The following is a 24,546-nucleotide window of genomic DNA, read 5'->3' as shown; positions in this document are numbered from 1 at the left end:
CACGGCCCCCAGGAATTATCGAGGAATATCTTTGCTGCGTGTTGTGTACAAGGTATTGGAGCGCATTATCCTGGACCGACTCATTAAACATCCCGAAGAAACAACGCGCGAAGAGCAAGCTAGCTTTCGTGCTGGCCGATCTGCGATTGACCAGCTGTTCATCGTCAGGAGAGTGATCGAAATCTGGCAGCGGTATTCGAAGCCAATGCAACTAGCTTTTCTGGACTTTGAAGCCGCGTTCGAGTCTCCTCACCGAGGCCGTCTTCTAAACGCGCTCCGCGCCGATGGAATACCAGGTTCGGTCGTTCGCTCGCTTGATGACATGAATCAACGAACAACTGCTGCAGTTCGAACACCAGCCGAATGTACAACACCGTTTGAAGTGGTAACTGGAGTAAGACAAGGGACAGTGACTGGACCCTTCCTGTTCAATTTCGCCATCGACGACATTATGCGAAGAACAGTCGACCAGAGTCCTGCCGACATTGTCTTAGCACCATCAGGGTGCCCCTTGACTGATCTCAAGTACGCCGACGATGTTCTTATATTCGCAGAAAGCAGTACGAAACTTCAACATGTTGTCAACCTTGTATCGAAGCTGGATTTTACATATGGACTACGCCTGCGCCCTTATAATTGTTAGCAGAGATCCCCCGGAGATCTTGAACTGGAATGAGAGTAGATGGAAAACTCGTTTATGTGTACTACTTCAGCTGTATGCTGAACAACAGTGGCAGCTACGAGAGTGATATACGTCATAGATCAGCTAAGGTGAATAGCTTTGCCATCGATGACATCATGCGAAGAACAGTCGATCATTGTCCTGCCGTCATCGCGTTAGCATCATCAAGGTCCCCCTTGACTGATCTCGAGCATGCCGACGATGTTGTTATATTCGCGGAATACAGTACAAAACTTAAGCATATTGTCATCCTTGTAAAGAAGATGGCTGCAGCCTATGGACTACGTCTACGCCCTGATGAATGCAAGCAGATGTGGATCTCTTCGAGACCTAGAACGGGAATCAGGGTGAACGGACCACCGATAGAACTCGTCGATGAGTTCTGTTACCTGCGCTGTACGCTGAAGAACAACGGCAGCTACGAGAGAGATGTTCAGCAAAGATGCGCTAAGGCCACTTCTGCATTTAACTCCTTAACGAAATGCCTGTGGTCGACCGACTCCCGTCACCAACGAAGGCAAGCTGCGAGTCTACCTATTTGCAATTCGCCCCATCATGATCGGAGGCTTCGGTAGCACCATCAGCGGTTATGTAGAGGCTTGACTGAACGGAACGAAAGCTGCTTAGACAGCTACTTGGCTACTTTTGGCCTAGGGTATGCCACAATGAAGATCTTTACACAGAAACTGATATGGTATACCGGCGGATGACACGTGGAAGACATCAACATCGTGCACCGCCATAGAAAGTGGCTAAAGTAAATCGTCTTCGCTTCTTTGGTGATATATTAAGGAAGCCGGCAGATCGCCTTGTTCAACGAGTTCTGAGGAGTTTTCCGGGTTCGAGCTGGAAGACGCCACCTGGTCGAAAACGGAAGTGCTGGACTGACGTGGTGAAAGAGGATCTAAGGACACTCGGCGTGGATAGGCACTTCAGGCGAGACGTAAGGTTTCGCAGAATATGGAATAGCGACGAATGGATTGGTTCTGTGCAAGCTCTCGTAGAAGATCGAGAAGGTTGGGCAGTGCTGTGTTCAAGGACGGCACACCTCGGCGAAGATGCGAGAAATCGCGTCAGGCGATGACATCAGCCCACCGATTAAGTCAAGTAAGTAAGTCATTCTACTGAAATTGGTTCAACAACTTATTTTATTATTTAACGTTCCGGCAAATCCTCCGGAATATAGATGGGTTCACAAGGACAAGCAAAAACAGATAATTCGGCAGTGCATAATCTCTGTGTATCGCCTGTGCTTTCGTTATTCGTCGAGTCTGACCACCAGGTCTACCTGCGATAGGTTTGAGGTCGCATGATATTTAGTCGTTCACAGCTCACAGCCAAACGCTGAACGTCGCTGAAACACGGCACCTGTTCGGCCAACCTAATTTTACTTTGACATGTGCAAACCTTCGGTCACTGATGTGGGTTAGACTTCGAATCCCCTCTTTCACTTGCGTTGCGGAATACTTCTAGAATCACCATACCCACTGAAGGTTCTATAACACTGATCGCTTGTTTGCAACATGCCCAGATTTCTGAAGCGTAGTTTAAAGCAGCAAGAAAGGTGGTATTGAAAAGGTGAGCATATGTTCTTGGTCATCTTCGCTAAATTTTCGCTGCTGTTGTATGCGCTTCGTGTCGCTCATTTTCTCCTGCACTACTCTCAAGTAAGTTTGTTCATCTTCCCATCTTCGTTTTGGTCATGAGATCTTCCTGATAGCACCAAGCATTAGTCACGAGGAAATAGTGCTGGTCAGATTTGATGAAACGAGTAGGAAAACCAGCCTCTAACTGAATCTGCGAAAGCGATGTTAAAGGCAGCATACCTCGAATCTGGGTGGTACAGATTTCAGGTGGAATATCCATATACGGAATAGTAGATTATGGAGATCGGGTGGTTCCGCTCATCTCTCCCTGAATCACTGCAAGCCGGCCCCTGAACGCTGTCCTGTACGAAGCCTTCTATTGCAGCGCGCCACCCTTGCACGCGTAGCGTCCCTTACTGCCTATCGGGGCAGTCCGAATTGATTTTCCACGAGTCGCAGGGCGGAGGTGGCGCAAGGGAGCGTTGCAATAGATGGCGTCGTACAAAACAGCATTCAGAGGTCGGCTGCTTGCAGTGATGCAGGGAGAGACCTAGGGAGCGGAACTACCCCCGTCTCCATAGTCTACGATCCCGTATACGGATATTTCACTTGAAATCTGTACCACCTCAGATTTGTGGTATGCTGCCTTTATCGAGAAACGGAGTAGGTCTCAGATGCTCCATTTACGCTGAACAGAACGAATACATCTGAGTGCTCCAGCTATGTTGCCTAAGTCAGGAAATTAGCAAAATGGCAAGATGAAGGAACATACTTGAGAGACCGCCGACCATCAACTTTCATTCCCATGTTATCCTATTCCAATCCTCGCCCTAAGTAGAGAAATTTTGGTCGCGAAGTTGTTATAAGTTGTTATATAACACCCAAAGTATCCTTATATATTGAGTAATAATGCTTCGGTTGTCCAAGGTTTCTGTGACCGCTTCCTTCTCAGCTGAGGTGGCGGCCTTCTTCAAATCGATGAAAGTGAAACACAGCGGCATTCTGTACTCTCGCGAAATTTCTGTGAGCTTTGAAACGGTGTACATATGGTCAATCGTATTGAGCCCTTTTCGAAACCCTGCTTGCTCGCACGGCTGTCCTTCACCTAATGTTGTTTCTATCCTGTTCAGGATTTATTCCGTGAAGAGCTTGTAGATGACAGCCAATAAACAGACTGAGCGACAGTTACCGATGTCATGTGGATCTTCCCTCTTATATAACAGTACGATCTTGCTAGACTTCCATTGGTCAGGAATCTTGCATTGCGGCAGATCACGAGTGAAGAGCCTCAGCAGTGTGTTGACAGGGATTAGGGGTAGGTTCCCTCCAGTTTTATCAGCAAAAGTTCGACCTTCATTCTGCCGGCTCCGGATAAAGTACTATTCTTAACCAATACAATGGTATGTCCGAATTGTAACTTCGGATGAAAAAACATATGGATCTTCTCTCAGACGGTGAGCAGACTGATTCAGCCAAGACTACTGCTCTTCTCTACCAGGTCTTCCTTTATCACTTCTCTACCTCGCGAGTTCGGAAGTGAGTTCGTGGCTTGCCTGTAGTTCGTAAGGGTTCTGGCTGACGTATTAGCTCTATATTTTCTGGAAACAGGTGTCTTTTCCCAAACGTCAACTAACGAAGCGACTATCAACGAGGACATCGCTTTTGCTATTTTCCGGCTTTTTCTACGTTCCATTTCTTTTTCGCTACTTGATGGCAAAGCGTAGTCGATCAAGGTCAAGGCCGACGTTGAAACACATCTTCTCACCTGCAGACGTCCGATTCGGGTAGTGGGTTGTTCAAAAGCGTCGGTTCTCGTTGCGATACTTGTGTTGGCAACGGTATCAACTCCTCTACTGTCGCATGTCGCAATTAGACAGTTCTTCTCCATATGCGGCATATGTCATATGCGGCGTTAAGTGGGTGACTTTCTGGCCTTGGTCAGTGCAATGATGTCGTACTTGATTTTCCTGGTTTGCATCATCAGATCTTCAATACCGCTTTCGATGTTATCGTACGCGCACTGTATGTACAGGCTGTCATCATATTCCTTTTGCGTTTTGCCGGCCTAGATTAATCCTCCCACTCCGTCACGTTTCCTGCGTATACTTTTAAAATCTATGGGCACGTTGCAGGCCTGCGGTTTCTGCGGTCTTCCGGATTGGACAGATGGAGCCTACCTGCTGGAGGCGACTCTGAACTGCCTCCCTTGCAACTTCCAGTCATTCGATTGCAAACCTTTGGCAAGGCCGAGGCCCGGAATACAAAGGTATTATGAGTCAATCCTGGACGATAGAAATCGACTGTTGCGGATCCTGCTGAGTGTTGAACCTTAATAATTCGCCTTTGTTATGAATGAACCTATGTAAACTTCTATGCACCCTCCTTCTGTCTGCTTAACCTGTTTTCAGTAATGTATTCAGCAATGCACACAGCCGGTCCCATAGTAGCTACCAGTTTACATAATCTAGTAATGAGATCTTCACTTTTCCGTACTACCGTCGTACTTATTATTGTAAAATAGGTAATTCTCCAATTTTCGCTAATATTATGGAATCTCACCCGATTTTGAACTCATTGTGCAAAATCTCCTGCAAAAATTCTGCAACATTGGCTCGCAAAGTTTCAATTTTTTGATTTAATACCAAAAATCCCAAAATGAAGGAAAAAGAAAAATCTCTTGATAAAGGTGGAACTTATGCCCTATCGGCTTTTTTGGTTTGAACTTGGACTTGGAATTACTTATCTTTGTTACCTGCCAGAACTAACTTTAGCAACACAGATTTTAAGGAGAATATTTGGCTTCACAAATAATTTGAGTTTCGTGAAAAATTAGCCCATGGTTTCAGTTGTTTAGTTAACGGGACGATTTGGTCAAACAGGTTGCATGTCGGGTAACACATTTCAAGATCCAAAGAACACATTTTTACAAAACTTAAGACAGTGATATCAGTCCTGTATACAGCTCGTCAAGGATCAATGGGCTAGGTCATTATACCAAAGTTCATCGAACACCAAACTTTGTCAATTGGTTTAGGATCCAAGCCATGAAAGTTATCGATGGCGTTCCAGAATACACAGGATTAACAGATATTGTTGTTAAGGTAATAATCGCTTTTAAAGGTGTATTATACACGTTTACTGAAAAAAATTTAGCAGTTTTTTCTTCAAGCTTTTGCTTTGATTATTTATTTCCTTCAGGTTAAGTGTTGTTCATATAATCGCGAATAATGTATGAAATGGAATTGGTTAAAAAAAATGGAAATTGCAGAAGAAAAATCTGCAATTTTAGATCTATTAATAGCGCAGACACTATATACTGCTACGACACTAATGAAAGCAAAGTAGGTGGCTGCACAATAACTGTGAGGAACGTTTGTAACAAACTGGTGGAGGCCCAACGTCACCTAGATGCGCCTTTGTACAACAGCGAAATTGCAGAGGACGTAGTCTGAATCGTAGGTGCCCATGCATCTACGGAAACCGCTGAGGACAACGATGACGACACTTTCTAGGATGAACTCAATGCGTTGATGTCTAAAATTCTCGGCCAACAGGTGGTCATTGTCGGAATTGACGCAAATGCGAAGTTGGGACCTGAACAACAATGAACTGTTCTGTGCTGTGCTAGAAAAGTTGTATTTTCCAGCGGTGCACAAGTCGGATAATGGTGAACGTGTGGTTATGTGAACAGCCGGGCCTCATTATCGCTTCCACGTTTAAAAGAATCATCGATGCTATAAGCTCACGCGGCAGAGGTCAACCCTTTCAACGTCTGAAGAGCAACGCAAACGGAAGATGAAAACTCTCGACTACGTTCTGACGAGGGACATTCCTCAATCAGATATCCGACAATCCAACGCTGTTTTGGACGTAGCGTTCGACTCTAACCACCCCAGTTCTTCTCAGCTTCAGGATACGGTTCTACAAGAGAAAGCGAGGAGTTCCTCTTCAACCGAGACTCGACAGGGTAGGTCTGAAAGACGAAGAATGCAGAACGAAAGATTCAACGAACGACTGCTGCAGTTTGAACACGAGCCGGATGTACAACACCGTTTGGGGTGGTAACTAGAGTAAGACAAGGGGCAGTGGCTGGACCCTTCCTGTTCAATTTCGCCATCGACGACATTATGCGAAGAACAGTCGACCAGAGTCCTGCCGACATTGTCTTAGCATCATCAGGGTCCCCCTTGACTGATCTCGAGCACGCCAACGATGTTGTTATATTCGCGGAATACAGTACGAAACTTCAGCATGTTGTCATCCTTGTAAAGAAGATGGCCGCAGCCTATGCACTACGTCTACGCCCTGAAAAATCCATGCAGATGTTCTCTCTTCGAGACCTTGAACGGGAATCAGGGTGGACGCATAACCGATCAAACTCGTCGATGAGTTCTGTTACCTGGGCTGTAGTCGGCCCTTATCACCAACGAGGTCAAGCTGCGAGTCTTCCTATCCGCAATTCGTCCCATCATGATTTACGGATCCGAGCCTTGGGCGGGACCTTTTACGGTGACGAACGGTGATGGAAAGGCTTGATTGCACAGAAAGAAAACTGCTTAGACTACTGTTTTTGGTCTATGTCACAATGAAGACCTTTACGCGAAATCGATGTGGTGTAGTGGCGCATGATGTAGAAGATATCAACATCTCGCACAGCCATTGAAAGTGGTTGCAGAAAATCGTCCTGGCTTCTTTGATTATATATTGAAGAGTCCAGCAGATCGCCTTCTTCAACGAATTTTGGGGAGTTTTTCTCCTCCAAGCTGGAAAAGGCCATCTGGCCGAATGCGGAAGTTCTGGATTGAGGTGGTGAATGAGTACTTGAGGACATATGGCGTGGATATGCAGTTCATGTGAGACGTAAGGTTTCGCAAGATATGGAATAGCAACGAATGGATTGATCCTGTGCAAACTCTCGTAGAACATCGTGGAGGTTGGGCAGAGCTGTGTACAAGGATTGCATATCGGTGAAGATGCGGGTAAACGAGTCAGGCGATGACATCAACCATCAAAGGCATCACCCTACGAATCTGGAGTGGTGCGGGTTTGGGGTGGGTTATGCATATACAGGTTCGTAGATTATGGGGAGCAGGGTGATTCCGTCCATTTTTACCTAATTAAAACTAAAATAACTTTTAAAAAAACTCCAAAAAAAAAACTAAAAAAAGGACCCGTGCACAAGCCTGGCGCGCTCCAATCGGACTCGTTGTAGAAAATAGCGCCCCATCTTCCAGGCCGTTTTTTACGGCAATCAGGAAGAAAGGGATGGAACCATCCTCCTCCCCATAATATACGACCTAGTATATACATAACCCACCTAAAACCCGCACCATCCCAGATTCGTGGAGTGATGCCTCTTAAGTCAATTAATTCAAAGCGGAGACAAAGTTCAGTTACTTCTCAGTCCTTGTATCGTTTGCATTATTCTTGCCCTACCTTGTTGTTGTTTTGTCATGTTTTACACTTCAACAAATTTCTTTGTTCGACGTATAGGTAAAAAGTGTTTAAGTCTGCAAAAGCTAGTTATCGGAATCGTTTCATCGGATGCAAATAACAAAAAGTTGGTGTTTTTGGAGAAGTATAATACAAAGTTATCGTGGACATTTCTAGATGTGGACGACCAAAGAAAACTGCGGAAATAATTGATATCGAGACTCTTAGAGAAGTTTGTAGCTATCTATCTCTTACCAGTCGATGTTCAAAAAGATCTGGCTAATTTTCTAAGATTTCCGTCACTCTCCTGGGAGCTTCTAACGTCGTTTATACGCTGACAGACTGTTTGGTAGGCGACCCTGTGAGAAACCGTAACTTTCCGTGAAGAGTAGTATAGCTTGAGTAGCGTCTACAAAAATGCACTTGCATTCGATGGAACAGAATTCTCCACACATGTTTTGTGTTTCGATGTTTATGTTTATTGAAAGTAATGGACAAAATTGTGGTCAATGCTCAACCAACACTACATTCAACCAGAGTATCAAATTCCTGAATCCTGTTGCGTTCAATTCTACTTCTTTTGCAAATGCTCCTTGAAACCTCCTTTTCTTTACGGACACCAACGGTTTCTTACAGGGTATTCTACTAAGCAGTTCGCCAGCACAACAACGACGTTGGCGTTCTTAGAGACACACAAAAAATTTTCGAAATTTAACCAGATACTTTTGAACATCGATTGGTTGAACGCTTATTGTTGTAAACTTCTCCATAAATCTTAATATCAATTCTTTCTGCAATTATCTTTGCGACCTCTAGGAGTCCTCACGATAACTCTCTACTTTTCGAAACTTCAACAACTTTTTATAACAGTACTAGGATGATTATGTTATGGACAACAACTTTTTGTGTTTGCATACGATGAATCCGATAATTAGCTTTTGCACATTTAGTTTTTATCTATGTGTAAAATAAAGAAGTTTGTTAAGGAACTGTGGGAAATGATAGAAGGTGAAAGTAACGCAAATATTAGATTTGGAAAATGGTGGGACTATTGTCCACCGTTATTTCAAACAAATCTGAAACTGTAAATTTTTTTTCCTGCAGTTTTCCTTTTTTTTAAACGGAATTACATTTTATGCATCACTTCCAACTCTATGCACTAGATTAAAAAAAGAAAATCAAAAGTCGGAGCGAAAGAAAAATATTGCTACTTTTGTGGGCTACTATATATATATATATATATATATATATATATATATATATATATATATATATATATATATATATATATATATATAATAAAGGTAATATTGTGTATTCACTCATTCAAGAAACTGCAAATATATATATATATATATATATAATACACAATGTTACCTTCGGCACCTAATACTTGTTTATGGATCCCCGTAACCCTCACAAGATGATACGAATTGAGCTTGCACATACTGGGTAACTTTACAGGTACTAAGTAATACACGCATACATGTTTGGATACTTTAGACATTCACCAGCTTGAAAAACAGAGCATAAAGGAGGCGCTCAAGCCAAGACTCTCACCCAGGAACTGCAAATGGCCTCGGGCTTCTTGCTCGCTGTCCTCTTTACCACAGTGGAGCAACTTCCTAATACTTCCACCTGCGCAGAATCTATCTTAATCGACTGCTTTAATTATTTGTTGGCTTTGATGGAAGCGTGCTTCAATGTTACTCGTCCTTCCACTCCACTATGAAAAAGGGAGAGGGGTAAACGTCGCAAGCGCTGTCGCTCAGAGCACACTACATTCGACTGTAATAACGACACAACATTTTGGAGGAATTTATCCCTCAAAACGCCCTTCAATCCCAAGACACAGGAGATGAATTGAAAAACTTCGTACTTTTATGAACTACCTATCCATTTGTACTGAAATACTAACATATTAACACACTCGGGTCAGAACAAACTGGAGTTGCGAAAGCGACTGGGTTTGAAATGACGGGATAAGGCCAGCGGTTGCGCTCGAGGTGGACGCTAGCTCCAGAGAGGATACCCTTAGATTTTTACAAGCATGCCTTCGATCATGTCATGCCTACGCAATTAATGGTGTATTGTTTGCTAGGGAGAGTCACAGCTTTCTGAGTATGTGACCCTGCTTACCTCGCGCCGATCGTACCCTGCATCATCGGCGCATTGAGAAGGATCCTGGTATCAGGAATAATCATCAAACTTTTAGATATACTAAGATATAGTTGACGAGCTACTGAGCTGTTTATTGTTTTGGAAAGTCAGACCCATTCATTGGATTTTCCGATGGAAACATTGAAGAGAATTATTTTGATGTGTGAGGTATCTCAAATTTGTAACCGCACCAAAAATAAAAGAAATCCTTCCGCGAAATATGGGGAGAAAACGGATCTAATGGCATCACATTGAGGAAATGTTTCAGAAATAAGGTGAATGATGATGATCGATATCCTGTAAGTCCCACGTTCTTTGTAGCCTAAATTGTCTCCATGAAAATTACGATTAATGTTGGCAGTTCTGAAACGTAGATGTAGAGCGGAAAAAGCAGATGAAATGCTAATTTGTAGAAATAGCAAATAGATGCAGGAGAGAGGGAATTTCTTTATCCCCGGCTTCTTATAAAAATACTTCATTAAATTTAAAGAATATGAATAAACTTCTAAACAATATCTAAACAAGTTTTGCTCCTTCTATGCCTTAGTGAACTAACATATTATTTAGTATAATATGCAGTACTAAGCACATTGTTTATAAATGTTGTTCACAGGTTCTTTTTCATTGCATGTTTGCGTCTCCTCGGGTATTTCCATCGGGTACGTAATGTCTCGGGCTCGTTTGCGGAAATTTCGCAAAAGCCCCTTTTTATCGCCCTTCGCTCCACTATCTCTACTCATCTATGCAGTTGGCGTTGAACTAGTGATTCAGCCCGATAGCAACAGGACCGCTTCGGAACTGCAGCAGGCTCAGGTCGTTTTGATCCGACAAGAAATTAGCTCGATCGTTTTCGGTTTTTTTTTATCTCAACTGGCCTTAACAAATACATAAGTAAGATGCACTGCAGTAAATTATATACCAAGTGTTTTCAGGAAGTAATTAAAAATTCACGCAAAATTGTGGCGCAGTCGGTTAGAGGTCTGTGGTTGTGTAGCCACACGGTCGAGGGTTCGAAACCGCATTAAGCAAACCAAGCTTTGCATTCCTTCGGGGTCGATAAATTGGTACCAAACTTGTCAAGGAGGATAAAAACACTGATCTGACCATCGGCTGGCCCCCGCAAGGCATTGTATAGGCCAACACACGTTCCAAAACCTAAACGGTTACGAATTGCAGTAAACCACGTTGGCGCATCCCAAGTGGACCACGTTGGCGCATCCCAAGTGGACCACGTTGGCGCATCCCAGTGACTTTATCCTTTTTAATTAAAAATTCAATGTGTAGACGAATCTACTTACGTATGATCTCATAATATTCATTGGAAGAAAACTGTTCACCATTCTCATCATTTCTTATTTCAGCTACTGAGAAAAGAAGGAGTCTTTGCTTTCTGGAAAGGTTTCACTCCTTACTACATGCGGCTGGGTCCTCATACTGTATTAACTTTCATCTTTCTTGAGCAATTCAACAGAGCTTACGTTAAAAACTTTGCAAGAAAGAAGAAAGAGAATAATGGCAAGAAATAAGATGTCATATGTTTTAAAATAAACATGTTGTTTACTGAAATGTTGCTCATCAAAAACAGTTTCACTGCTTCTCTGGTTTCAGTTCAATCGAAGAAAAAATCCATACAATGTTCTACAGAGAACATTTATTTGTTCAGATATACGAGTCTCGAAAATTTCGCAGCAGGACGATTACAGTAAGTTCCTATCTGGAACAAGGAACTAGTTCAGAAAGTGTAAAACATGAAACTCGAAATAATTCTATGCACATGGAGTAATAGAAAGTCCAACTCCGATCTCTTCCTTTTCCTCACAAGCAAGTGTTTAGTCATCGACCACAATGTCAACGACGCCTCTCGCAGGTGATGTGATGCGTGTAACGTAGAATTTGATCGCCGATTGTAGAATAAATCTATAAATCTAATCTAAGCTAATCTAAGCTGATCTATAAATGGAACTTGGTGTGAGAAAAAGGCTTTTGCAGTATACGTTACTTCTGCATTTCACAGTTGTAGAATATAAACTGTGGAAGTTTCACCAGTATTAAAATATGTTTAAACGAAAACTGATACTTGGAAACACTTCTAAAGTGACCTCTTGTTCCTCGTTAATCGCACAGTGGGCAGTTATAAATTGCCCAGACTGACAATATTGTTAGCACAATAACTAGCAAGTGCTTGTACTTTGTCAAAAGATAAATTTGCCCGTAAAATGTATAAATCTGCAAAAAAAAAATCCAAGTATGTAAAAGTTGCAGAAGTCTCTTCAACGAGCAAACTGAGATCAACCGCTTACTGTCTAGAGTTACAAAATTCCTCTGAAAACTGTCCAAAGACGCTCATTTTCCCGTATTATGTTTAGGATCATGATTTCATAGAAGCAAATGGTAGACACCTGAACCATTGTTTATCCGCAGAGAAAACATATGAGCACGTTGGATAATTGGATGGTCCTGAAAAAGGGTAGTTTTAACAATATCGTTACCCATCGTTTCATAAAAATTTTTCGTTCTCAATCGAAGCGCTTCCTTCAGAGATTTCTGGTGTACGAAGTCCTGAAGCGTCACAAATTCGCAGAAAAGGCTTTTTTGCGTTTGGAATGTTAATAAAGGTTTTTTTTTTTATAAACTATCTGATTCTGTAAGAATTTCATTTTCTGTAGATAAACTGTGAAGGTGAAAAATAAGTTTAATTCGCGAGAATCTGTTTGCGCAGATATCGGAACCTAACCTGAACTAAAAGAAGCATGGCAAAGAACCATGGAGATTGAAACAACGTTTTTTGGTTGCCAGACTTCTTGCTTAAAATATCGAGTGTCGCTACTATATGAAATTGCTGAAAGCTCCGTAATGCAAAAGAGAAAAATGGTGCTGACCTTTCGTGGGAATAGAAAAGTCATTACTAAAACAGTAAAATAGTCTAAAATTCATCCTCATATTTCAGAAGTTCATGGCTTTTCCTTGCGTTTCTCGAAGAATGACACATGAAAAGCAGCATCTTGCACCGGCGTCCCCATCCCCCACCCCATCCCGGAGGTCTATGCAAGAGGTATCTGCTGACAAAAGCCAGCCACATATCCAAAATGATCACAAGCGTAGATAACTGCTCTGCTCAGCTCCTGGCAGCATAGCTGCTGCCATCACAGCCTATTCCATCGTTTTGCCCATTTCTAGCTGAAGCCTCGCCTCAGCCCGCCATTACCGTCAGAAGAGAACGAACAAAATTCATACAGACATTGTGAAGGCGGTACGGACACGATGACAAGTGGAGAGTTACCTCGGATTTTAAATGCAAGTTTTTCTGGTTCACAGTTCATTCCGCAGCTTGTTACTAAATGTTTGCTATTTCTAGAGAATGCACTAAAAAATCGTGGAAGAGACAAAATCATAAACTAGTTGTTATTTTCATTCCCTCACATTCCTTGAAGTTCATATAGTCCACCGGCCCTGATATTGAACTTTTAATAAAACTGGAAGATCCTAATAAAACCCAAGGATGCATAATACCTAAACGTGCTTCGCAGAAATAAGACTACTAACAAAGACTCTTGCAACCATATTGATTTTTTAGCCTCGAATACGAGTAAAAGGATTCAGTGAAAGAGTGAAGAGGAAAGGAAGAGAAAATATCATCAAACTTTATAACTTCACTAATACAAGGAACTATTAGAAGAAAGTAATTCTTCATAGCAGTCGGACAATTCATCAGATAATTTATTATTTCGTATCATAAAAAGAAAAGAAAGGCGTATCTGCTGCTTTCTATGTTAAAAACTTCGTCTTCGTTTGTGCCCACGTTCAAATAGATAGATACAACACCGCTACTAACTTGTGTCCCAAAATCCGTCGCCGACGGATTAATCCGTCGCAAACCGTCGGAATTCTTGGAAGGGGTCAAAATTAAATTTTGAAACTACCATTCGGAAGTAAATGAGCTGCTGATTTCAAATATACTTCGAGAATTTACTTCTGACAAATGTGTGGCCTGGAAACGGGCAAAGTTTCCTCAAGCCCCGTTAATTACTTTCACACCTCCGCAATCCTGCCATTGGCATATCTCGCGGATACATCTGCATGGAAGGAAGGGGTGTTCAGAGGATTTCCGCTTATTTCTCGAAATTGGACAAAATGTTTATTACATCCGTAATCAGGAGGTTATTTAGAGCATTTTGGTACCTCACATCATATGTTGGTTCGAAATTTCCATTCTCTTGAGAAATTCACGAAAGTGTTCCATCGAAGATTAATAAAAAGCCATACTTTCCAAGCTGTGAAAAATCTCCTCGGAAAGTTTTCAGCAAACAATTTGCACTTGACAATAGTTTATATTGTAAGCTTCTAGCTTTGAAAATGTCTGGTTTTCCAGTGTCAAACTTACAACATTACTCTATCTCGTCATTTGGTCCAATTTTTGAGCAGCTGTCAACGGCTTAGAATTAACGCTTAAGTCTCGCGATTTAGTACTAGCTTAGAACTCTCCTTTCTTTTTCGAGAAATGAATTAGGCGCCAGCATTGGATGACAGTTGGTCACGGTTTTCGAGTGACCAAATTGGAGAAAATTTTCGTCTGTTTTCACAAAACAGAAATTTTTGCAGCCTCTATGAATTTTTTCAGTACATCAAATATCCAGTTCTTCTCACAAAGAGACGCTCTTTCGAATGATGTTGAATTCACTTTTATTTACAAACTTCAAAATTTCAACACTGACTCCGCCCTCTTATAGAGCAGGCGATATTCTATAGCTGGAATGGTTATCGCGGCCAGAGAGACAATAATGTTTGAACATAAATGAACGGTGACGAGAATTCTACACAGTTCTTATTTGTAAAAACAGCAGTGATAATTTGAAACGACTAGGAAGGAAAATGACTGACGAAACTACACCAAGAAACAAAAGAAGAGGAGAGGGAAGAAAAGGAAGAAGTGAATATTATTCGAATTGAACTGCAAGACACGAAGAAACCAAAAATTTAAAAAGTTCCGATTTTTTCCTCCATAAAACGTCTTAATTTGTTACATGTCTGTCTTTTTGAGGAGGTTTGTTTCGTTTGTTTGAATTTCTTTCCGAAAGCTTGTGAAATTGAAGCTGTATAGTTCTGATAACTGAGAACTCTTTAGAATTGTTGTCACTGTTCATTTATGTTCAAACATTATTGTCTCTCTGTGGCGCCGAATCGCCAGAGGACTCACCTATCGAAGGTGTGAGATGCCTGGCAGACCGTGCCTGGGCCACGATAACCATTCCAGCTATAGAATATCGCCTGCTCTATAAGAGGGCGGAGTCAGTGTTGAAATCTTGAAGTTTGTAAATAAAAGTGAATTCAACATCATTCGAAAGAGCGTCTCTTTGTGAGAAGAACTGGATATTTGATGTACTGAAAAAATTCATAGAGGCTGCAAAACTCGAAAACCGTGACCAACTGTCATCCAATGCTGGCGCCTAATTCATTTCTCGAAAAAGAAAGGAGAGTTCTAAGCTAGTACTAAATCGCGAGACTTAAGTGTTAATTCTAAGCCGTTGACAGCTGCTCAAAAATTGGACCAAATAACGAAATAGAGTAATGTTGTAAGTTTGACACTGGAAAACCAGACATTTTCAAAGCTAGAAGCTTACAATATAAACTATTGTCAAGTGCAAATTGTTTGCTGAAAACTTTCCGAGGAGATTTTTCACAGCTTGGAAAGTATGGCTTTTTATTAATCTTCAATGGAACACTTTCGTGAATTTCTTAAGAGAATGGAAATTTCGAACCAACATATGATGTGGGGTATCAAAATGCTCTAAATAACCTCCTGATTACGGATGTAATAAACATTTTGTCCAATTTCGAGAAATAAGCGGAAATCCTCTGAACACCCCTTCCTTCCATGCAGATGTATCCGCGAGATATGCCAATGGCAGGATTGCGGAGGTGTGAAAGTAATTAACGGGGCTTGAGGAAACTTTGCCCGTTTCCAGGCCACACATTTGACAGAAGTAAATTCTCGAAGTATATTTGAAATCAGCAGCTCATTTACTTCCGAATGGTACTTTCAAAACTTAATTTTGACCCATTCCAAGAATTCCGACGGTTTGCGACGGATTAATCCGTCGGCGACGTTAATTTTGGGACACAAGTTAGTAGCGGCGTTGTAATTTAAGACCAATTTATTTCTCTTCACGTTCAACATACTCACATCGATTATTTCATGTCAAGCTACATGCGAAACAGTAGCTTTCGCTAGAATTTTTCCTTGTAAACATTAGAACCTTTCCCAACCCTTGTAACCTGATTGGAGCGGAAACAAAAAAAAAAAACCTTTGAGAGCGGTTGGAAATAATAGCGAGGTATCCAAACCTCAGGGGATTGTAAAACTTGAGAAAAGGAAGTTCTCAACCACCGAATATTTCCCCTATCTATTTTTTCCTGCTTTTTAAGTGCAGTTCGGGGTCGCACCCAGATTCAGGGAAACGAGGCGGAGCGTAAGTGCGCACGGACGATAGTGGGAGCGCTCCAACTACTACAGCGACGGCCGTAGAAGTGCTCTATACAATCAGGTGCTGCCAGTTGCCTAACATAACGACACCTTATCCTTCCTTTGAGGGATTTTCAAATCAGACCTAGGAACGTCGCCAATTGAAAACGGAGGTTTTGCATGGAAGTTCAGGAAAGACCTGACAAAACTTGCCGCTGACAGGCATGTGTATCGAAGCGTCACATTCCTCTGTACATGGCCACAGTAGCGGACTTTCTGATGAAAATTGAACAGAGTGGGCTCAGCTGTGTTCAAAGAAGACACATCTCATTGAATATGTGGATAATCAGGTTGAGCCATAACTTTTGCCCGTCCATTAATAAATATATTTATACTCATAGTTAGTCTCCTGCTCTTTGATTCTTTTTTCCTTTTAACAGGTTATTTCTATTTATTCGTTTGGACTATCTTTTTTCTATCTACTCTTCAAACCTCTTCATTTGTATGAAAGCTTATGTGTGCGAATATTGTGCTAATTGAGTAGGAAACCCGACTAATATATTATTAAATAGAATAAATGACATGAAGATTAAAAGAAAACTTTTTGAAGAAGAAAGCACAAGGAACAAATTTTGAAGTTTACATAATCTCTGTACTAACGTCTCGTTGTTGATCGCAGTTAATACTACCTCTGCGTGAACTAACTCTCGTATTTGGGTTACCTTCGTTCCGTAATTCTTTCTTTTCTTCATTCTTTCTTCTTAATTTTTCCAGATCCTTTACACATCACCTATAATCGTCTATTGTTTGGATCCAAAAAACCTATAATCGCCATAACATGAGCACGCAGAACATAATATTTATAGTTGCAAAAATGCTAAAACGAACATGAGCAGTACGAGCAACAAAAAAGAGGCCGAAACATGCATATTAATCAAAGGTTATCTCTTCCTGGTACTAAGGAATCTACGAGATAGTCAAGTAACTCAGGGACCCCTCTTCCATTTGCGGCATCGCAGTAGTGAACCTTGATTGGTTGTCCAAAACGGGGGAGGGAACCAAGCAGGGATGCGATTGATGGACAACTAGCAGTATGCTCAGTTCTTGAAGAAAAAAGCTAATTTATTCTGAATTAGAAAGATATCTAACTCGAAGGTTACACTATTTGAAACTTACGCTTTTCTGTTCACTACAAGCAAAAGCTGGCAAGAATCAATGTGGGAGTCTTCTACGACTTCCTCGACGACTCGAATCACTTCAGGAAATCTTTCTGGAGCGCTACTGTCCACAACAAAAATGATTGCTGAAAAAAAAAACTTGTACAAATATTATCGCCAAGCCGACGGTCAAATTTTCCATTATGATTTCCCCGAGGAAATGAGAAGAAGAGCAGTACTTCGTAGTGTCCAAAATTCTTCATTCTGATCGCCGTATGTTTTGCACAAAAATGTAATTTGGTTTCAATTCGGCTGTTGAACTACCCAGACTTTACATCTCTTGAGATCTTCTCTTTGAGAAGTTCAACGTTCGTACTTCAAAATTTCCAGAATTTCCTAAATGAAAAACGTCTGTCATGCTAAACAAAAGGTTTCTTTTTCCGGATCTGGAAAGAGGAGGGAAGTTGCGTATTTTCATCGCGATACTTGTAAAGTGCTTTTCGGCCTCTATCTATTATTGGAGAGATTCCAGCAAGAATTCGCGCTAGCGCTATTTCAAGCCGTTGTATATAGGATGATCCACATGGAGTAAGACGGACTATGGAAAATCCAGAGATGCGGTGATTCCTTAGACCAAGGATATCGGTAAGGAACTGGACCTTCCTCCAAAACTTGGTCAGTCCACAGGGCAAAGAAGACACTGGAGTGGTGTGATATCGGTCTTCCGGATTTCTGTAAATCAATCTTTTGGACTTTGCTGTCTGGTCAATACTAGAGCAAAAAAACCTCCTCTTTTGATCACAAGTCACTGGATTCACTCAAAGGAGCCCTGAATGAAGCGTGGGGCATGAGAACTGATCGCGCGCATCCTCAAAACTTTCCAGAAAATTGAATGCTTCTATTGAAGCTAAATTCGGTCATTCTGTATTTGATATGAGAGAACTTACGTAGAATTTTCTGAATACTGAATTTAAAAATACTCCTTATTTGGATTAATTGGTGCAAAGTTGTGGGTACTTTTTTGCGTCACACTTCACGTGGACCACCTTGATATATATGTGCATATATATATATATATATATATATATATATATATATATATATATATATATATATATATATATATATATATATATATATATATATATATATATATATATATATATGTATATATCAGGGTGGTCCACATGAAGATAGATACGACTTCGAGCATTCCGGCGCACTATTTTCTGCAACGAGTTCGATTGGAGCGCTCCGCATCTTCCGGGTCGTTTTTTACGGCAATTAGGAAAAAATGGATGGGACCACCCTCCTCTCCATAATCTAGGATCCCGCATAGGAATTCTCCACCTGAAATCCGCACCACTCCAGATTCTTGGGATGATGCCTTTAAGCACGATGTCGATTTCACAAGAACAGCCTCGAACCATTATCTTCCATGAATGGCAGCGCTGCAGTGACGTCAGCAGTCCGCAACCTCAATAGCACATTGGAGGAAGGCACCACTGCCATAAGGACTGTCCACCGCTGGTTCGTTCCCATTGAAGGAGGAGACACGATCATCCCCTCAACCACTGTTGAAGACTGCATTCTCGACACTGTCAAAGAGGATACGGAGATTATCACCCACAGTCTTGCGATAAGACTCGGGTGTAGCCAACCAACAGCCCTCAGCTGTCTCCAGATGCTCAATTACAGAAAAGTGCTGACTCGATGGAAATTGACGGACAGCACGCGGTACACCTGGTTGTCCATCTATTAATCTCTCCCTCTCCGCTCGCATCGAAAAGAGTTTATGGAAAATCTAGAACACTCTACCCCATCGTCCCTATTCTCCTGACATAGCCTCTCTGACTATTCCCTCCCCTTAAGTCTTTCTTGACCAAGACTCGCTATGTTCGATGACATTAATCGGGTGGTTGCCGACTTATTCGACTTCCAACCTCCCTCTGGAAGAAGGGGATCGCTGACCTGCCCATTAGATGGAGCACTGTAGTGACCAACAATGTCGATTACATTGCTGATTCATTTCCATTGTATGCTGAATAGGAAATAAAGAAGAAAGATGCAAAACTGACAATACCTTATTACCAACCTTATGTATTGATTTGTTTATTTATTTATATTTATATAGCCTAGGGCGTCTAGGTGAAGATGGAAATGAGATGAAATGCGCTTAGCAATTCTGAGTTGTGCAGCCACCACCCACATCGTAGCTTTCGGGAACCGCTCGAGCGACTGCGCAAATCGATAGATGTTGGCAGATGTCTGTTGTGTAGCAAGAAAGCAAAAGAGAAGTTTTTCCGTTGAAGCGGCAGAACCACTTGTTAATGATAGCATGAGTAGTGGCTCCATCACCCAAAGTGTTGGCGGCTGCTTGACATGGCGTATGGCGCTGCTTCTACTCTTAGAAAAACACTCGAAGATGTCCCTTTGCATTAAAATAGTGGAACAGAGACACAGCGCTCTTATATACCCTTGCCTAGGAAGCTTCTATAATGACCTAATTTTTACCCAAGCATCCAGGAAAAAAGCTCGCTTTAATCGTCTCTTTTCAAGTTGTAGAAAAAATAAGTAGTGGGTCGATCGGAATGAAGAGCAACATTCGGTCTCGAAGAATACCAATCTCGAGAAGGAGCTGCTCATTTACAGGTAGGCCTTGGATTCAGTTGCGCACTGAGAGCTGAAGGGCAAATTATTAACACCATGACCTAAGTTCTCATGCAAAAGCTTCAACTGCAAAAGCTAAAGCCTGGACACGTAGACATTAGGAAATCACCACGACAACGTCCTACCACACTCTGCAAGAGTGACGAATTCCGAGCTCCGAGCTGGAGAACTAAGGCTGACCGACAATTCTTGACCCTGCTCATAGCACGCGCCTCGCTCCCTCTGGTAACCGGAGCCAGCCCAGCGCTTGCTAGATGGAGAAAAGTTCACGACTGAAGAGTGGATAAAGACGTTCTGGACAAGTTCTTCAGCGCCAGTTCTATTCCAAAAAGGGAATCGAAGAGCTACATAAGAGCAGTAGTCGATTAGTGATTGGAGATGACGCATACCTCTGATTTTCTAGACTGTTAGTTTTCCAAGTATTTATATTGGTTAAATTCAGGACCTCCACAACGGTTTATCGTCTCATAGTGGCGTGGAGGTGACACTGGGCGTCGAACTGCACAGCGGAGATTCGTGCTCCGGCAGGGTCTCCCACGCTGAGAAGGAGTTCGACACATCTGACATTCCGACTTCTCGGAATCGGAAGCCTAGCTAAGAGTAAACCACCGCTAAGATACATCACCGTCTTGGCAAAATGTCGCAAGGTGGTTCCCTGATCCATATAGGTTGGGCGACGACCTGTGGTGAAAGCTAAGCTCGCCGTGGCATGGCTGCTTAGTTTGGGGAAACGTCTCTTTGCCACTCCAGCAAATTCACTGCCTCAGTACCCTGCACACTGGGCCCTGCCGTCTCAGACGTCGGACGGTATGGCGACCGGTGAGAGGCAATCAAATCTCAGGTTGCTCAGGACGTCATTGATTCTGGACCAAAGCGACACACGCATGACTCGCAATGGAGACTCAGACTCAGACTGTGTACCTAAAACGCGAGAACAGTGTCCACAGACGCTGACCTGCATGCCCTTCTCGGAGCTGCGGAGCGTATCAAATTTCACGTGATTGCTCTGCAGGAGACCAAGTGCAGAAGGAGCGACGTACGACAGATGAATGACGGTACACTCGTCATTCGTGAAGAGAAGATTCCGTCGCAAAATATAGGCGGTGTTGGTTTTGTTGTGCACCCATCTGTCGTCCATCTTGTCAATTCTCACGAGATCCTTTCACCTCGTCTGGCCATTCTTCGCCTCTGCCATCTGCGCCAAAAACCCATCGGTATCATCAACTGCTACTCACCAACATCAGCAGCTGATGAATCCGAATTGGACGCGTTTTACGAGGAGCTGGAAGAAGTAATCCGCAACGAGAAGTCCTTCTACAAATTCGTTGTCGGAGACTTCAACGCAAAACTAGGAAAGGCCACAGAAGAGGAATACAGGATTGGAAGATTTGGACTAGGGGACCGGAATGAAAATGGCAATCGTCTCGCCGGGCTGTTGTCCGCCGCTCGCCTCTTCCATGGGAACTCTCTTTTCATGGAAAAAGATCATCGTCGGTGGACATGGGAATCGCCCAATGGCGCGACTCGTGCGGAGATCGAGATCACATACTCGCCAACCGGAGGTGGTGTCTACTTGACGTCTCAGTAGTACCTTTTGTAGTGGTTCTGATAACCGTCTCCTTCGTGCGAAAATACGACTTAGCCACACGATGGAAAAGAACATCTACTATCGGCAACGAACTAGAAAAGAAGTCGTCTACGACGATTGCGTACTCGAGGACTCCTTGTCCCAAGGTGACTGGCACATCGAGGAGGATCCAAACGTGGACTACGAGATGCTGCTCAGAGGATTACGAGCCTGTGCTGAACGTGCCTCTAAGCCGCGCACGACAAACATGGATCGAATTTCGAGGACCACCAAGGAATTGTTGGAAAGAAGAAGGGCTCTGAGGCTTGATCCGAATGCATCGCACATTGAGCGGTTAGTAGCAAATACTAGCTACAGAAAAGCGTTGCAGGAGGATCTTTTGAAATACAGGCAGAAGAAGATTGTGGAAGCAGCACAAAGAAGAACGAGTCTAAAGAAGTGCCGCAGGGATCTCCGCAAATATAATATTCCGCTAGCAACCTTGCTGAGCGAAGACGGGACTCGCACGTCTTCTCGTCGTGAGATGGAAATCATTACGGAGAGGTTCTACTCGAACCTTTTCCGTTCATCGACTCCTGTGTCAAGCCCAATCATCCCCACTGGCGAAGCTCCACCACGGATTCTCCTTTCGGAAGTACGAGTCGCTATCAAGAGCAAGAAACCTGGCACAGCCTCCGGACCTGATTTTATGTCAGCAAACTTTCTTCGGGCTGGTGGCCATCCGCTTCATGTAATCTTAGCAGCGCACATGACACCCTACCTTCAGAAAGAAAGGATCCCAGACCAGTGGAAGACCTCGCGAATCGTTTTTATCCATAAAAAAGGGAACCGAGAGGATCTACCGTCCGATATGCTTGCTGAGCGTGTTATACAAGGTATTCACCAAGATCATCCTCACGCGCATTTCCAGAACGCTTGATGAAGCCCAGCCTCGAGAACAAACTGGATTCCGTCAGGGGTTCAGCTGCTTGGACCACATCCAGACCGTGTCGATGGTCACAGATGTTTGCCGGGAATACCGCCTGCTCCTTGTTCTAACCTTCGTCGACTATGAGAAAGCCTTTGACAGTGTAGAAACGAATACAATACTGTCAGCGCTGGTCGATCAAGGTGTGGACGCGTCGTATGTGAGGACATTAGCCAATTGCTATGAACGATGCACGACTAGGATACAGCTTTTCCACCGCCCTCTCACCATACCCATTGGAAAGGGGGTACGACAAGGCGATACTATATCGCCGAAGCTGTTCACGGCTGCATTGCAATGGATAATGAAATCACTATCCTGGGAAGAAAGGGGCATACGTGTTGATGGAAGATTTCTTTCGAACCTTCGTTTCGCGGACGACATCGTTCTCTTTTCGAGCAGCACCAATGAAGCAGAAACGATGCTCAACGAATTGAACGAAGCAGGGAAGAGAATAGGACTACGAATAAACAGAAAGAAGACACAGTTCATGAAGAACGCGCACTGCGAGGACGGAGGAGTACAACTTGAAGGCTCCCAAATCGTGGAAACTCCGTCATACGTATACCTCGGACGTTCTATGAACATGGAAAACGACTTGAAGGAAGAACTGAATAGAAGAATGAGAGCAGCATGGGCAGCATTCGCAGCCGTCAGGGAAGCTACGGACCAACTGACGGACCATGATCTTCGTGCCCATCTGTTCGACTCGACAGTCCTTCCAGCGCTCTGTTACGCAGCGGAGACGTGGGCAGACACCGCGGCCACGTCTAGGAAGCTACTTATTACCCACAGAGCCCTTGAGAGATGTCTCCTGAAGTTTAACCGGCGCACACAACACCTTGCCGGTCTTCGTAGCTCCGACTTAAGAGGAATGTCCCGTCTTCGCGACCCAGCGGAATATGTATCGAAAGCAAAACATAGATGGGCCGGTCACATCATGAGAATAATCGACGATAGATGGACTAAAAGAACGCTAGAGTGGACCCCAAGGAACGCTAAACGCCCCCGAGGGAGACCGCCAACGAGATGAGGTGACGTGTTCGCTGCACGGATGGACCAGCTGAGAGCTCAGCTGGATACGGCTCAAGGACCTCGTCAACGTCACTCACGAAGCTTGAGAACATCTTGGATGACAATGGCGAGGGAACGAAACGAGTGGAAGAGGTGCTAGGGCCCGCACGTCCAGTGAAGACGGGCCATCTAAAGTAAAGTAAGTAAAGTATATTCAGAAAATTGCAGGAGAATTACGCAACAATCTAATATTTCTGTCATGAATACATTTTACATACGATTCAGAATTCTTCTAGAACTTTCTACGAGATCCCGCTTAGGCGGACTACAAAAAGTTAGCGTTCATGCTAAAACCATCACTAGAAGTGGCGTATCATGATATTCACGATTGGGATCTCTGGACAAATAGATATGGGTGAGGATGTAGTTTACGAAATTGGGCGTGACCACACTAAATCTCTTTTAGTAATGCTAAGGAAAAGGCGAGAGAAATAGCCTCAGTTGCACTGGCGTCCTAAACGATGCAACTTGTTATGAGTAGTGCAGCGATGACCATCCGCCGCGCGTCTGCACTTGTGAAAGTCGGACAGCTTCTGGTGCTTTTCAGTTGCAACAATAGGATTGCGGGCGATAGACCACGAATTCCCTGTGTTCCACCGCAGGCCAACTTGCATCGTAAGGTATGAGTCCAACTAGTGCACTTGTGTGTCATATTGGCATGTAACGAGCAAACTAATGTAAGGTAGTGAGTGTTGGAAGTCCAAAACATGCTTATCTCGACAGCTTAAATAATAACCACCATAAATCATAAGAACATATGGGCGAAATG

At 43.1% G+C, this 24,546-nt stretch overlaps 10 protein-coding genes across 12 annotated transcripts in view; 7 read left to right on the top strand and 3 right to left on the bottom strand.

The window, feature by feature from the left end:
- Positions 1–205: 205 nt before the first annotated feature.
- On the top strand, positions 206–643 carry RB195_018221 (uncharacterized protein; the record flags this gene model as incomplete). The annotated part of the gene is made up of 1 exon (XM_064185561.1): positions 206–643. The coding sequence occupies one exon, from the start codon at positions 206–208 to the stop codon at positions 641–643; it is 438 nt and encodes a 145-aa protein (XP_064041442.1).
- Positions 644–717: 74 nt separating this feature from the next.
- Positions 718–1,257, top strand: RB195_018220 (uncharacterized protein; the record flags this gene model as incomplete). Its single annotated transcript, XM_064185560.1, has 1 exon — positions 718–1,257. The coding sequence occupies one exon, from the start codon at positions 718–720 to the stop codon at positions 1,255–1,257; it is 540 nt and encodes a 179-aa protein (XP_064041441.1).
- Positions 1,258–3,736: 2,479 nt separating this feature from the next.
- RB195_018219 (uncharacterized protein) lies at positions 3,737–4,156 on the bottom strand (the record flags this gene model as incomplete). Its single annotated transcript, XM_064185559.1, has 1 exon — positions 3,737–4,156. One exon carries the CDS (start codon positions 4,154–4,156, stop codon positions 3,737–3,739), a length of 420 nt encoding a protein of 139 aa, XP_064041440.1.
- A 229-nt stretch (positions 4,157–4,385) lies between these two features.
- On the top strand, positions 4,386–11,387 carry RB195_018218 (uncharacterized protein; the record flags this gene model as incomplete). Its single annotated transcript, XM_064185558.1, has 3 exons — positions 4,386–4,534; positions 5,303–5,369; positions 11,223–11,387. 3 exons carry the CDS (start codon positions 4,386–4,388, stop codon positions 11,385–11,387), a joined length of 381 nt encoding a protein of 126 aa, XP_064041439.1.
- Positions 11,388–11,690: 303 nt separating this feature from the next.
- RB195_018217 (uncharacterized protein) lies at positions 11,691–19,261 on the bottom strand (the record flags this gene model as incomplete). 2 transcript variants are annotated; one of them, XM_064185557.1, is made up of 6 exons in its annotated part: positions 11,691–11,778; positions 12,261–12,318; positions 17,044–17,098; positions 17,349–17,424; positions 17,498–17,624; positions 18,906–19,068. In XM_064185557.1, the coding sequence occupies 6 exons, from the start codon at positions 19,066–19,068 to the stop codon at positions 11,691–11,693; spliced, it is 567 nt and encodes a 188-aa protein (XP_064041438.1). The 2 variants fall into 2 exon arrangements, with proteins under 2 accessions (XP_064041438.1, XP_064041437.1); XM_064185556.1 differs by lacking the exons at positions 11,691–11,778; positions 12,261–12,318; positions 17,044–17,098 and adding an exon at positions 19,109–19,261 and having other exon boundaries at positions 17,256–17,424; positions 18,906–19,062.
- Positions 19,262–20,199: 938 nt separating this feature from the next.
- On the top strand, positions 20,200–21,736 carry RB195_018216 (uncharacterized protein; the record flags this gene model as incomplete). Its single annotated transcript, XM_064185555.1, has 3 exons — positions 20,200–20,373; positions 20,817–20,967; positions 21,096–21,736. 3 exons carry the CDS (start codon positions 20,200–20,202, stop codon positions 21,734–21,736), a joined length of 966 nt encoding a protein of 321 aa, XP_064041435.1.
- Positions 21,194–21,736, top strand: RB195_018215 (uncharacterized protein; the record flags this gene model as incomplete). The annotated part of the gene is made up of 1 exon (XM_064185554.1): positions 21,194–21,736. The coding sequence occupies one exon, from the start codon at positions 21,194–21,196 to the stop codon at positions 21,734–21,736; it is 543 nt and encodes a 180-aa protein (XP_064041436.1).
- A 61-nt stretch (positions 21,737–21,797) lies between these two features.
- RB195_018214 (uncharacterized protein) lies at positions 21,798–22,655 on the top strand (the record flags this gene model as incomplete). The annotated part of the gene is made up of 1 exon (XM_064185553.1): positions 21,798–22,655. The coding sequence occupies one exon, from the start codon at positions 21,798–21,800 to the stop codon at positions 22,653–22,655; it is 858 nt and encodes a 285-aa protein (XP_064041434.1).
- A 73-nt stretch (positions 22,656–22,728) lies between these two features.
- On the top strand, positions 22,729–23,736 carry RB195_018213 (uncharacterized protein; the record flags this gene model as incomplete). Its single annotated transcript, XM_064185552.1, has 1 exon — positions 22,729–23,736. The coding sequence occupies one exon, from the start codon at positions 22,729–22,731 to the stop codon at positions 23,734–23,736; it is 1,008 nt and encodes a 335-aa protein (XP_064041433.1).
- Positions 23,737–23,811: 75 nt separating this feature from the next.
- The window catches only part of RB195_018211 (uncharacterized protein), a gene marked incomplete at both ends in the record, with an annotated part of 27,947 nt that continues 27,212 nt past the window's right edge, over positions 23,812–24,546 (bottom strand). For both annotated transcript variants that reach the window (XM_064185549.1, XM_064185550.1), the window contains one exon: positions 23,812–23,906. In XM_064185549.1, the coding sequence (XP_064041430.1) occupies positions 23,812–23,906 (95 nt within the window). The remainder of the gene's footprint in view (positions 23,907–24,546) is intronic.

Source organism: Necator americanus, chromosome II (assembly GCF_031761385.1).
Source record: "Necator americanus strain Aroian chromosome II, whole genome shotgun sequence".
In the NCBI taxonomy this organism is placed as follows: Eukaryota; Metazoa; Nematoda; class Chromadorea; order Rhabditida; family Ancylostomatidae; genus Necator; species Necator americanus.
The sequence above is the reverse complement of the archived record's forward strand: the minus strand, read 5'-3'. Positions and strand labels throughout refer to the sequence as shown.